The sequence below is a fragment of the Mytilus trossulus genome, chromosome 12 (genome assembly GCF_036588685.1).
Source record: "Mytilus trossulus isolate FHL-02 chromosome 12, PNRI_Mtr1.1.1.hap1, whole genome shotgun sequence".
NCBI lineage: Eukaryota > Metazoa > Mollusca > Bivalvia > Mytilida > Mytilidae > Mytilus > Mytilus trossulus.
This window is the reverse complement of record NC_086384.1, coordinates 51,909,344-51,922,267: the sequence shown is the minus strand read 5'-3', so window position 1 is coordinate 51,922,267 and position 12,924 is coordinate 51,909,344. Positions and strand designations below refer to the sequence as shown.

Sequence of the window (12,924 nt, the reverse complement as noted above, 5' to 3'; positions counted from 1 at the left end):
TACATAACATGAATGTGTCCATAGTACACTGATGCCCCACTCGCACTATCAATTTCTATGTTCAGAAGACCGTGAAATTTGGGCCAAAACTTTAATTTTGAATTAAAATTAGAAAGATCATATCATAGGAAACATGTGTACTAAGTTTCAAGTTCATTGGACTTTAACTTCATCAAAAACTACCTTGACCAAAAACTTTAACCTGAACTTCACACTTTCATTTTCTATGTTCAGTGGACCATAAAATTGGGGTCAAAACTATAATTTGGCATTAAAATTAGAAAGATCATATCATGGGGAACATGTGTACTAAGTTTCAAGTTGATTGGACTTCAACTTCTTTAAAAACTACCTTGACCAAAAACTTCAACCTGAAGCGAACAGACGCACGGACGCACAGACAGACGAAAGGAGGCACAGACCAGAAAACATAATGCCTCTCTACTATCGTAGGTGGGTCATAAAAACCAAAATTAATATTTTATTTCATATTTAAATGTTCTTAAATCAAGTCCTATACAGGGGTCTCATTGGGGGTTCCAATCCCGGATCCTGCTTACTGTTTAGTAAGATTCCTGTATACCTCTTACTCTATGTACGTTAGCAATTTAATTTTTTTTTGTCCTTTCCTGGGTCCCGCTAGACCTCATTTCCCATTTTCACAACACAATAATTTGACTTTCACATGTCACCCTTACAAAAAATCGACAATCCCGCATCACGCTTGGACCCCAATATGACCCACTTATACATGTACTTATATACATCCACTTGCAAAAGGTTGATTTCTATCAGGCATAGCTCAAATCTTAACTTCCTATATGAAAACATAGCTATCCGGCACAGCTCAAATCTTAACTTCCTATATGAAATCATAGCTATCCGGCACAGCTCAAATCTTAACTTCCTATATGAAAACATAGCTATCCGGCACAGCTCAAATCTTAACTTCCTATATGAAATCATAGCTATCCGGCACAGCTCAAATCTTAACTTCCTATATGAAATCATAGCTATCCGGCACAGCTCAAATCTTAACTTCCTATATGAAATCATAGCTATCCGGCACAGCTCAAATCTTAACTTCCTATATGAAATCATAGCTATCCGGCACAGCTCAAATCTTAACTTCCTATATGAAAACATAGCAATAAGTTTTTAGAATGAACTTACTATCCTCTCCAACACATGGCATTCCTGGTCTTTGGGGTACATTTGGGAAAACTGAAACAAAATAGTAATTTAAAATAAGAATATCTTGAAAGATAAGTAAATATAGTTTAGAAATGTGTGCACACATTCTTTATCAAGATGGTTAAACAGTTGATAAAAATGTAAGATTAATTATTTGGATTTGCTGCAAACAAAACACATTATCAAAATTTTCAAAATTTGAAAATGTGAGTTTATTTTTGCACACTTAGAAATTCAGTAAAGGAAAATGTAATGCATAACTATATAAAGCTTATGAAAGCATAAAACTTTTGCTTTTATTTCCAATACATTTGTACTATAGTATAAAAGTTCATTTTTAAAAGTGTGTTGATCAGGGTTGTTAGTTAAACAGGTTTAATATTATCAATTTCTATACGCAGTTTTATTATGAAATTTATCACAGATTTAAATTCTTTATTTCAAAAAGCACTTTGTATAATAATTATAATATTTTCACTATTCATATGATTACCATGGAGAGTAAGCTCTGAATCTTTGTTCAGTTCATAAAGTCTGATTGCCTCATCAAGTTCCATCTGTGATGATATAGTACAGGGATCTCCTACAAAATAAAATAGTGAAAGTATGTTATATTGTTTGTTATCAAATCTCTATATATATACAATGAACATGTTTACAGTCCCAATTCTCTCTATCTACCCTAAAAGACCATCAAGTTTTTCTTACCTTCTTCATCTAACCACTTCATGGTGAAAGGTTGTTGGTCATCAAAAGTATGTTCACCCTCCCAATTACCTCCATATATAATACCCTACCGATCCAACCATTTCTTACCTACTTCATTGTGAAAGGTTGCTGGTCATCTAATTTACATACTGTTGATACAAGCTTTTTTCATCTTCTTCATCTAACCACTTCTCTCTATTTCCTCTATAAAAGACCATCAAGTTTTCTTACCTTCTTCGTCTAACCACTTCGTGCTGAAAGGTTGTTGCCTTGTTGGTCATCAAATTTACATACTGTGGATATATGCTTTTTTCATCTTCTTCATCTAACCACTTCTCTCTATTTCCTCTATAAAAGACCATCAAGTTTTTCTTACCTTCTTCGTCTAACCACTTCGTGGTGAAAGGTTGTTGCCTTGTTGGTCATCAAATTTACATACTGTGGATATATGCTTTTTTCACCTTCTTTATCTAACCACTTCTCTCTATTTCCTCTATAAATGACCATCAAGTTTTTCTTACCTTTTTCGTCTAACCACTTCATGGAAAAAGGTTGTTGGTCATTAAATTTACATACTGTGAATATATGCTTTTTTCACCTTCTTTATCTAACCACTTCTCTCTATTTCCTCTATAAATGACCATCAAGTTTGTCGTGACCTTCTTCATCTTACCACTTCATGGAAAAAGGTTGTTGGTCATCTAATTTACATACTATGGATATATGCTTTTTTAACCTTCATCTTAACACTTCTCTCTATCCTCTATAAAAGACCATCAACTACAAGTTTTTCTTACCTTCTTCGTCTAACCACTTCATGGTAAAAGGTTGTTGGTCATCAAATTTACAGATGTCTTTAATCTCAGCACAGAAATCCTCATACAGCACATCAGGCTGAAGGTTTGATATAAATATGTTACTGAAAGTAAAACAAGATTCAATTGTAAAGAAATAGCTAGTCACAAAAACAGTCAAATTTTAAACTCAAGAATAATTGCATACAAACTTTTTTCAATATTATTTTTTTCACTTTTAGCATGTTTAGCTCTATCTATTCAACTTCTTGGCAATATATGTGGTGATTTTCTACCGTCGTTGTATTCATATATAATTGAAACTTATAGATTTTTACATTTTTCATCATTCAGCATTTGTATTTTCTACTCTCAAAAGTGAATTGATTAACAATATCCAATTTTTATCTTTTTAAAGTGTTTATAGGGATGTCCTACATGTACCTTTTTTAAGAGATTTCCAAGTAAAGATTTGAGGTCAGAGAGGTTACAAATTGTGTTGAATTAGTCATGAGCCTATAATGCAGTGGTCATCGTTTGTTTTTGTGTTACATATTGGTTTTTCGTTTACTTTTACATAAATAAGACTGTTAGTTTTTTTCTTGTTAGAATTGTTTTATTTTGTCATTTCTGGCATGTCTGGGCCTTTTAAAGATGACTATGCGGTATGGGCTTTGCTCATTGTTGAAGGCTGTATGGTGACCTATAAATTTTAATTGCAGATTCATTTTGGTTTTTTGTGGAGAGTTGTCTCATTGGCAGTCATACCACATCTTCTTTTTTTATATTCAAAAATGCAATGATGGTAGTAGGCTCTATTTTCATAAAATATCAACCATAGTTCTAATGATTGCAAATGTGTGTTCCTAAAAATAAAATATCGGAGTTCTTTTTGGTATCACAGTAGAGAATTTTCATCCCCCTGATCATAGGGGATTTGATAGCTAACATAAAATGTATGACTCTGTTTTTTTTTGTAATAGATTTGAGGACTGTCACCATCTGAAGTTGTCTTACATTTTTTGAACTTAGGTTTTATAGTGTTGTTGGAATGCTGTCTTATAATAGTTTTAGGAATATTCCCTTAGGCCAAAAAATTAATAAAATGTGTTTCCTGTTATATTTTTGTAAAAAATAGGGTAGGGATTTGTTTTATTTTACCGTCCATCCCCCACCCCCTTGATTGTATGAAAGGGACATTCTGACTTTAACAGTGCTTATTGAAAAATTACATTAAAACTTTAGGGTAGGCTATTTTTTACCTTAAAAAAATAGGGAGGGTACCATAATAGGAAACAAACATCTTTTTTATTTGGCCTTATCTAATATGATTACTTACCCACTATATCCAACCTTCATACGTATTCCATTATCATCATCCATTCTTTCTTGTGTTGGCATGATTCTTCTAAAAAAATTAAAATTAAAATATACTGTGGATTCATTATTATTCTATTATTCCTTGGATACCAATATTCATAAGTTTCCTGGTTTCACATGTAATTTGCATTTGATATTCAGAGATTGACAAAACCACGAAAAGAAATGTAAGTTTTCAGCAATCCACGAAAATTGATACCCAAGAAAATAAATGAATTCACAGTCTGTGTACAGTAATAGAGTATGCACAAAGATCATTGGTATGTCATGTATGTATTATCTTTTATTAACTAAATGTCCTTGTTACAACATGTCAATCATTTTTATCCTACATGTACATCCTGTGCTGAAGAGCTTACCTACATGTACATGTATCTGATTGATAAGAATACAAGTTTTTTTATCATTGCATGAGGAGTCAAAATTAAACAACATATGATAAACTTTTATCTTATTCCAGATAATAAGTGGGATCTTTCTGAACTTTTATCTTATTTCAGATAATAAGTGGGATCTTTCTGAAATTATACATATATAGTATTACATTTAAAACTTAAGGAAATATCTTATATTTTGTTGTTTCATTTTTTGAATGAATACCAATACTACACTATCATTAAAAATAAATTATACAAATAAATGCATAATTAAGCGATATATTTTTAGAATACATTGTAGTTTCTTTTTTTAACATTTTCAGACCATTTTTCAATTAAGAGCTTATATAAAAGTGTATTATTGTTGAAAATAGTGTGTTTATATCAAATGTATTACCTCAACATTTAATCATTAAATCTAATTTTGGTTAATAAAAAATTCAAACATTGGTTTTACATGTTATAAAAAGCTTTTTGTTTTAATCAAGAATGTTAAATATTTACAAGCATTCAATCTCCCTAACTGGTCAAGTGTCAACAAGGTATTGAAGAAGTGGAAATCACAATTATTATTTTCTTACAAATACTGGCAAAAGAACTCTATAACAACAGGACTAACAAACCAAATTTGAGCTCTGTCTTTATGTTGTGGTTCTTAACTATCTATGAGTTTCATAAAATTTGAATGAGGCAAAATTGATCATGTTGACCTGCATGGAAAGAAAAAACAGGCCGTTTTTTTTTTGTATGGCCAAAGAAATAATTCCTCACATTCTCTTGCTTGAAAACCAACTTATGATAAGATACATAAAATTATATGGCCCTTTTCATTATAGTGCCTTGTGAAAAACTTTTCATGAAACTTATCATATAAATTTTTTGTTCAGTGAGTATACACATTAACTTTATTTTCAAAAGAGCATTATTAATCAAATATGATTCCAGTGAGTGGTTGAATCAACTGAATGTTACATTCTATAGAGTTTATTTCTAATTATATATTACATTTTGAAAGATCATATTATTTAAATGAGGTGGTGCCATTTTTGATGACCAACCTTAAACAATCATCAAATAACATGAATAATGAGCAAGATGAATGACAAAAGCATTCTTTTTTCTGTAATTTCTTTTGTACTCAAATATTCAAATATTTATTTTACAATTTAAAAAAAACCAACAATTGTAATTGCATTTTTCTAAATTTAAGAGCATATTTGAAAATATCATGTCATCTTATTCATCATTCATTTACAAACATTTCTAGTAATAATCTTAATGAATGAAATTGGCTCAGCACACTACAATATAGCTAGAAATAAGCTGAGACTACTATTGTGTTAAAGTAGTCTCAGATATAAGGGTAAATACAAAATGTAGCAAAAAGGAGGGATAATTTATCATTTTGAAACATATTTCCAAAACACCTTATCACTGTTCACCATTTGAAATCATACAAGGATCATTTTAGCTAAGTGGTATCAACCAATGTGCTATAGAAAACCAACATCTGTGATATCCTTGATAAGGTGTCAAATTTTGACAGGTGCCCAACCTGTTTTAGTGTTTTAAGTGTACCTCCATAAACAACTGGAATATTTTTGTGGTCTCTTAACACAAAACATCCACCCACTTTCAACAAGGAAACAAGAACCAACTTTAACACCATTTCATTCTTTGGAAAACTTATAAAGAACGATAGACATCAAAATATGAGAACTTTTGTCGGTCGACCAGTGCCGGAACATCAGGTGTGTCAGGTTGGTCCCCGGAAAGAAAGTGGCCGACCTACTTCATCTCGATCGAATTCTGTTCACGGTATCAACACTTTTAAATAAATAACATCTGTGAGAATAACAAGAAATACTTGTATGCATATATTTACCTTTAACTTACTTCTAAATGAAAACAGAGTTTCAGTTTTTAAAGTCCGTCCATGTTTACAAAGAAACCGGAAATCACGTGACCTGCCGTTTTTTAAAGGTATTTCCCAAATGTTAAATTAATTTTGAATACTAGATTCTTTCTTTCTCATGCGTATGGAAATATTTTATTTTAGATATATTTTGTTGAGTTGAGAGAAAGGTGCTATTATAAGTATTTATTTGAACTGGCAAAATATTGAAACATTTATGACCAAAAATGGACAACACATTTTTATTGGTTGACTCAGTCGTAGGATTCCCTAATATAGGTATAGTAAGATGCTACCACAGATCATACATGGTCCGGAGAAGGAAAATGAATTTCGATTGACCGTCATAAAAGGCAGCAACCATTTGATTTTTTTTTTGGGGAGGTGGGGGGAGGGGGGCGCCTATGGATTTCGTTTCCGGACAAACTTTTTATTAGCGACAAGTTGAAAAAAAAACATCTTTTCAATTTTAACATTTAATACATATAGTGGCAGCTGAGGGTGAAACAAACATTTTTTTCTCAGGTTCAAAAACAGTTTTTTTTCTAACAAAATCCATAGCCGCCCCCCTAAAATCAAATGGTTGCTGCCTAAGTGCTTCGAATCGACTGTTGGAAACGGTTTTTTTTTAATTTGAAAATCGATATTTTTCAAAATATATTACCAAGTATTAAAGTAACCTGATTACGGCTGTCGTCCAAAAATGGACAGTTTAAATGTCGCATGATATTTGTCCTAGATTCTAGTTGGTACTCGTAGATGCTTGGTACGAATCTCGCTGCATGGTGTTATTCCATCTTTGTTCTATGTATCCTTCTTCCAGTGGGGTCCCATACAGAGCTGTTGTATTCAAGAGGTAGTCTCACTAGTACCAGTAAGCTTGGTCTTGATGTTTTGTAAATTTCGATATATATAGTAAAGTTATAAGGTGGCCTTAATTACGTTTTTGTGATGTGTTGATTCCAGTTCAGTTTATTGCCAAGTTCAGAGACATATATACACATATGTGTATATATGTCTCTGCCAAGTTCAACTCTAAGATATGTGAGTATGTTTACTTCTGGTTGATTGATTTTTACCCCGGATGTTGTTGGTTGCCTGGAATAAATAGCACTTTTGGTGTCGAAATATACTTCACAGTCTAGAGACCTCACCTTTCAAACCCTGCAATTATTTTTTGAGTATTTTGGTGCCGTCTGTAGGAGATTGGATGTTTCTGCAAGCCGTGAATCGTCTTCAAATAGTCAATCATGTTTGCTCTTGAACTTAGGTTGTAGGTATGCTGGCGCAACCATGCTTGCTCTTGAACTTAGGTTGTAGGTATGCCGGCGCAACCATGCTTGCTCTTGAACTTAGGTTGTAGGTATGCCGGCGCAACCATGCTTGCTCCTGAACTGAGGTTGTAGGTACTAGTATGGCGAAACCTGCCCACTCGCTTCTTTCAAGACTCTCGTTTAATGCACGTAGATGATTAACGGGCTATATATCTGACCTGCATATGTTATCAAGTCTCTATCATAAATGACAGTTTGCAAATAATTCCTCTTGGTAGGAGCCATCTTGAACTTGCAGTGGGCTCAGACTTAGTAAAACGTCACCAATGTTTGAGCAGAAATTTCATGAAACAGGGATATGTCGAAGAATGTCTTGCCATTTTTGTAAAGAAAATTATCGGAAGGTACTATAAGACCTACACGCGATGGTATTCAAGTATATATATATATAGATTCTTGGTGCCGACGTTGTTTATCATATTGATCATAGGAGATCCATGATTATCAACTATTTTCCAAAGTGTACAAAACAAACACTTTTTCCGAACCCCCAAAAAGTGAGCATCCTGTGTATTGAAGTAAAGTTTAATAAAGAAATTTTTATTGAAAATAAACTGAAACATATATGTTGTATATGCCGGAAATAAAATTAAAAAAAAGTGTACGGTTAAAATGATGATTTTTAACCCCCTCCCCCAAGTTTATGTTTTGTACACTTTGGAAAATGGTTGACAATTATGGATGACTCCTAACGTGTTATAGTGTATAAATTGTCTTTTTGAATATTACTTTTTCTGTTTGTTCTATTTTTTATGCTATCCGTTTTTCGTGGCTATCTTATCATTGTACTATGGTAAATATTTTGTATTCTTGTTTTTATTTTGACTTATATGCTTTTTGTTTCGTTTGATGTGTTTGGACTTTTGATTTTGCCTTTTGATTTTTGATTTTCCCTTTTTGAATTTTCCTCGGAGTTCAGTGTTTTTGTGTTTTTACTTTCGTCTATTGCTTTTTTATATATTTCTTTGTTATTACTTAGTTTTTTTGTAGAGTGATTAAGATTATAACACAATGTTGACTGGTGTACACCTAGTGTGACATTTTAGCTTATTGTACTGTTTGTTATGTTCACACATCGCTGTCAATATAATGATTCATTTTTAGCGAGTTTAATACATGTGAGAGGTTTAACTATAGCTATCAAATCAGGTTTAATCCATCATTTTCTAATATGAAAATGCCTGTACGAAGTCAGGAATAGGACAGTTGTTATCAAATCGTTTGATGTGTTTGAGTTTTTGGTTTTGACATTTGATAAGGGACTTTCTGTTTTAAATTTTCCTCGGAGTTTCGTATTTTTGTTATTTTACTTACTTTCTACATGCACATTATGTCCTTATTATCTACACTTAGTTTCATTATACTGTGTTGTATTGTTTCAGAGGAGTTGCGATGAAAAACTGCTGCATATTTATTTTATAATATTTAGATCAAAATTTTAAGTTCAAATGAGCATAATTCCTAGAAACAAAATTGATTCATAACTTTTCTGTCTATATGCACATTTACATATTATGTCCTAATTAGTTACAAAGTTTCATGAAATTCTGTTGTTTGATTTCCCTTCCGGAGCACCTGAAATCACCCCAAGTTTTTGGTGGGGTTCGTGTTGTTTATTCTTTAGTTTTCTATGTTGCGTCATGTGTTCTATTGTTTGTCTGTTTGTCTTTTTCATTTTTTTTGCCATGGCGTTGTCAGTTTATTTCAGATTTATGAGTTTGATTGTCCCTTTGGTATCTTTCGTCCTTTTTTTATAACAACGGGGTCGATGTCTCTGCTGGTGGACATTTTGTCCCCGAGGACATCATCCGCCCATTTGCAAAACTACAATTGCATGAATTTACGAAGATCAAACAGAAAACTGGCTCGGATGTCGCCCAGTATAAAAAGGTCCGAAACAGACGTCATCATGGACACGGTGTCGTCTGATACGGCAGGTGTCCCCCTCATCACCAGACATGACAAATATTTCAAACATGACTCATTCAGATTATCGTCCTAGTGATAATAGCAATATTACACATATACAGCCATGTTCAGTTCTCCTTAAAGACATTTTGGTTTTTGATGACACAGTACAACACTGTCGCATTTCGAAATGTAAGACCAAAGGCGCAAAACTTGTGCAATTTTAATTACAGATGCTGAATTCACTAGCAATTTGACCAAGAAGTCATATTTAACCAAAGTTAGGGAGCTACCATTTGATTTTTATGGGGGGGAGGCTAGTATGAAATTTGAAAAAAAATAGGTCGGACAGGAGTTTTGAGTAAATAAAAAAGGCAGGATGAGACACTTGCAAAAAGAAAAGTTAGGACGACAATTTAGCTAAAAAAAAGTCAGGATAAACTAAAAAAAAAAGGCAGGACCGAACAGAGTGAAAAATAAAAAGGCAGGACAGAGATTACAGCTAAAAAAATGCAGGACAAAATTTAAAAGTTTTGCAGGATATCGATAGTGAGGACTTCAAGTCTAAACCTCCTGATTGCACTTGTGCTAGTTCCCAATTCACATATAATCGTGCTGGCCACGTTATAACCGGTGACCTCAACATTGTTAATAACACTTCTCTACGAAATGTGTTATCGTAAGGTCCGAAATATCGTGAGCCTAAATCCATCAATTGGAAAAACAACTTTAAAATTTTGATGGATTCAGTCGAGGATTTTGCCAGGCAATGGGCTAAGCGCGAGAAGGGAGACATAGACACTCTTTCGGAATGGATTAAGGCAGTGAGGTCGTTGATACAAATCAGAATTAAGAAGCTGAATGGGCCCATTCTACGTCAATCTTTAAAGACCCTTATGTTGCAAAACACGACCTCCATGACAAATATGTTGTTGTCCCCGCAGATAAAAGCCCCAAAATAACATCGTTTTGTGTGTAAAAGTCATTACATTAACTGCTTGATAAACGAATTAGGTATAGACAATTCACTTGGAAACTCAACATATACCCTCACGACACTTACCAAAGAGGAACTCCTGGATAATCATAGGTCTATTCTATGTTCCTTTGGAATTTCAACCGAAGATGAAGAACTGGATCTTCCATCACTGTATTGGATACCTAAACTACATAAGTGCCCTTACAAACAACGGTATATTGCTGGGTCTTCCAAGTGCTCCACGAAACCTCTTTCAAAATTAATAACATCTATTTTATCAGCAATTAAAGACGGGCTTCAAAGTTATTGTGCAACTGGCTATTCTAGAGGTGGCTTGAATCGGATGTGGATACTTAAAAATTCCAAAGATCGTTTAGAGTACATACAATCCAACTCTCTTTCATCTTGTAACAGTATTAAAACATTTGACTTTTCTACTCTTTACACAAGTATTCCACATTCCAAACTAAAAGACAAATTGAAAGAGTTGGTATTGCTTTGCTTCATAAAAAAGAATGGCCAACGTAGATACAAGTATCTTGCCTTAGGGAGGAATAAATCCTATTTGTAAAGGATCACTCGGATTCAAACAAAAAATTCTCTGAAACTGATATTATCAAGATGCTTGATTTCTTGATTGACAACATATTTGTTACGTTCAGAGGACGTGTTATTCAACAGACTGTCGGCATTCCAATGGGAACAAATTGTGCCCCTCTACTTGCCGACTTATTTCTTTATTATAATGAGGCCGACTTCATGCAGTAACTTCTTAGGAAGAAATATAAGAAGTTAGCAATATCCTTTAACTCTACTATCCGCTATATAGATGATGTTCTTTCACTAAATAATATAAAATTTGGTGACTACTTGGAACGCATCTATCCCACCGAACTAGAGATAAAGGATACTACAGATACAGTGAAGTCAGCTTCATATCTTGACTTACATCTAGAAATTGACAATGAGGGTCGGTTGAAAACAAAACTTTTCGACAAAAGAGATGATTTCAGCTTTCCAATTGTGAACTTTCCATTTCTAAGTAGCAACATTCCAGCAGCACCTGCATACGGGTATATATCTCCCAATTGATACGATATTACCGTGCTTGCATTTCCTATAACGATTTTCTTGATAGAGGGTTGCTGCTCACAAAGAAATTATAAAACCAGGAGTTCCAAATGGTGAAGTTGAAATCATCCCTTCGTAAATTTTACGGACGCCATCACGAGTTGGTTGACCGTTACGGAATAACCGTTTCACAAATAACGTCGGATATGTTCCTTACGTCGTAACTACACTCTCCTTTCCTTTCATGAATGTGACCTACCGAATTATACTATTTACCGGATTTGTTATCACATAAGGTAGCACTCCACAGTTAGGTGTGTAGTTTCGCATTTTGGCCCCTGTGTATTTTTCAAATATGAGAGCTAGTGTGCAATAAAATTCATTTTTGGATAGCTGAGTATTAAAATAGCCTTTGTATTGGGTTTATATGAATATCAAGGTTATGTAATGTATGTAATATAGGCTGTTTTCTGTATGACAGTCCGTATTTGCATGTCCATACCATACATTGGTCCGGCAATAGACCACTTTCGAGTTCATCCGTCACCGGAAAAAACTCGTCAATTATACGCGCCTTTATCATCGTCATTTGTGCGTTTAGGGGCGTCGTCACTTCCTTCCAATGTTGAGCAAGTGGTTGGAAAACTATAATTCTATCTTGTACGAATTATTCGGCAAATTGAATTCTCAAAATTGACAATCAACACTGCTGTCATTAGAGAAATGTCAGTAAGTACCTACAGAGCAACCATTATTTCTAGTTTATCCTGCACAAAGACGATCACTAAGACGCTTGATGAACGTAAATAGTGCAGGGATACAGGCGAGCCCCTTTATCTGATAAATGACGTCATAAAGGCGTGTATAATTGACGAGTTTTTGCCGGTGACGGATGAACTCGAAAGTGGTCTATTGTTGCAATGTTTTTTTCCAACTTTTTATCGCACGAACTTTGTAATTGGATTTTACGAAAAAATGAGGCGAAAGACACCCATTTTTTATTTCATCATTAGGAAGATTTAAGAAAACAGTTTTCTAAAAAGGTATCACTCAAAGGCATTGAAATTCTAGTTTGATCCAAATTTTTGGGGGATATATGACATGTTCACCCCCCCCCCCCCCTTTTTGCAATATTTTATGGTAAATAAATGCAGAATGTTGCCATGGATACACATAAAAGAAATAAATTTTCATCCTTTTAACTTTTGAAAATTGAATCTATGGAAGATACTGATTACATACATATGCACATGTACAACACAAA

The 12,924-nt window shown here is 33.6% G+C and overlaps 1 protein-coding gene across 6 annotated transcripts in view; it reads right to left on the bottom strand.

The window, feature by feature from the left end:
* The window catches only part of LOC134692804 (protein kinase C iota type-like), a 32,198-nt gene extending 25,729 nt beyond the window's left edge, over nucleotides 1-6,469 (bottom strand). The window contains exons 1-5 of one of the 6 annotated variants that reach the window (XM_063553362.1): nucleotides 6,339-6,469; nucleotides 4,036-4,104; nucleotides 2,700-2,821; nucleotides 1,688-1,777; nucleotides 1,174-1,224 (exon numbers count right to left, since the gene is read on the bottom strand). In XM_063553362.1, coding sequence (XP_063409432.1) covers nucleotides 1,174-1,224; nucleotides 1,688-1,777; nucleotides 2,700-2,821; nucleotides 4,036-4,097 — 325 coding nt within the window. In that variant the 5' untranslated portion in view covers nucleotides 4,098-4,104; nucleotides 6,339-6,469. Of the gene's footprint in view, nucleotides 1-1,173; nucleotides 1,225-1,687; nucleotides 1,778-2,133; nucleotides 2,148-2,699; nucleotides 2,822-4,035; nucleotides 4,105-6,031; nucleotides 6,245-6,338 lie in introns of those variants that run through there. The other 5 variants (XM_063553363.1, XM_063553360.1, XM_063553359.1 and 2 more) reach the window with 5 other exon arrangements.
* Nucleotides 6,470-12,924: the final 6,455 nt, after the last annotated feature.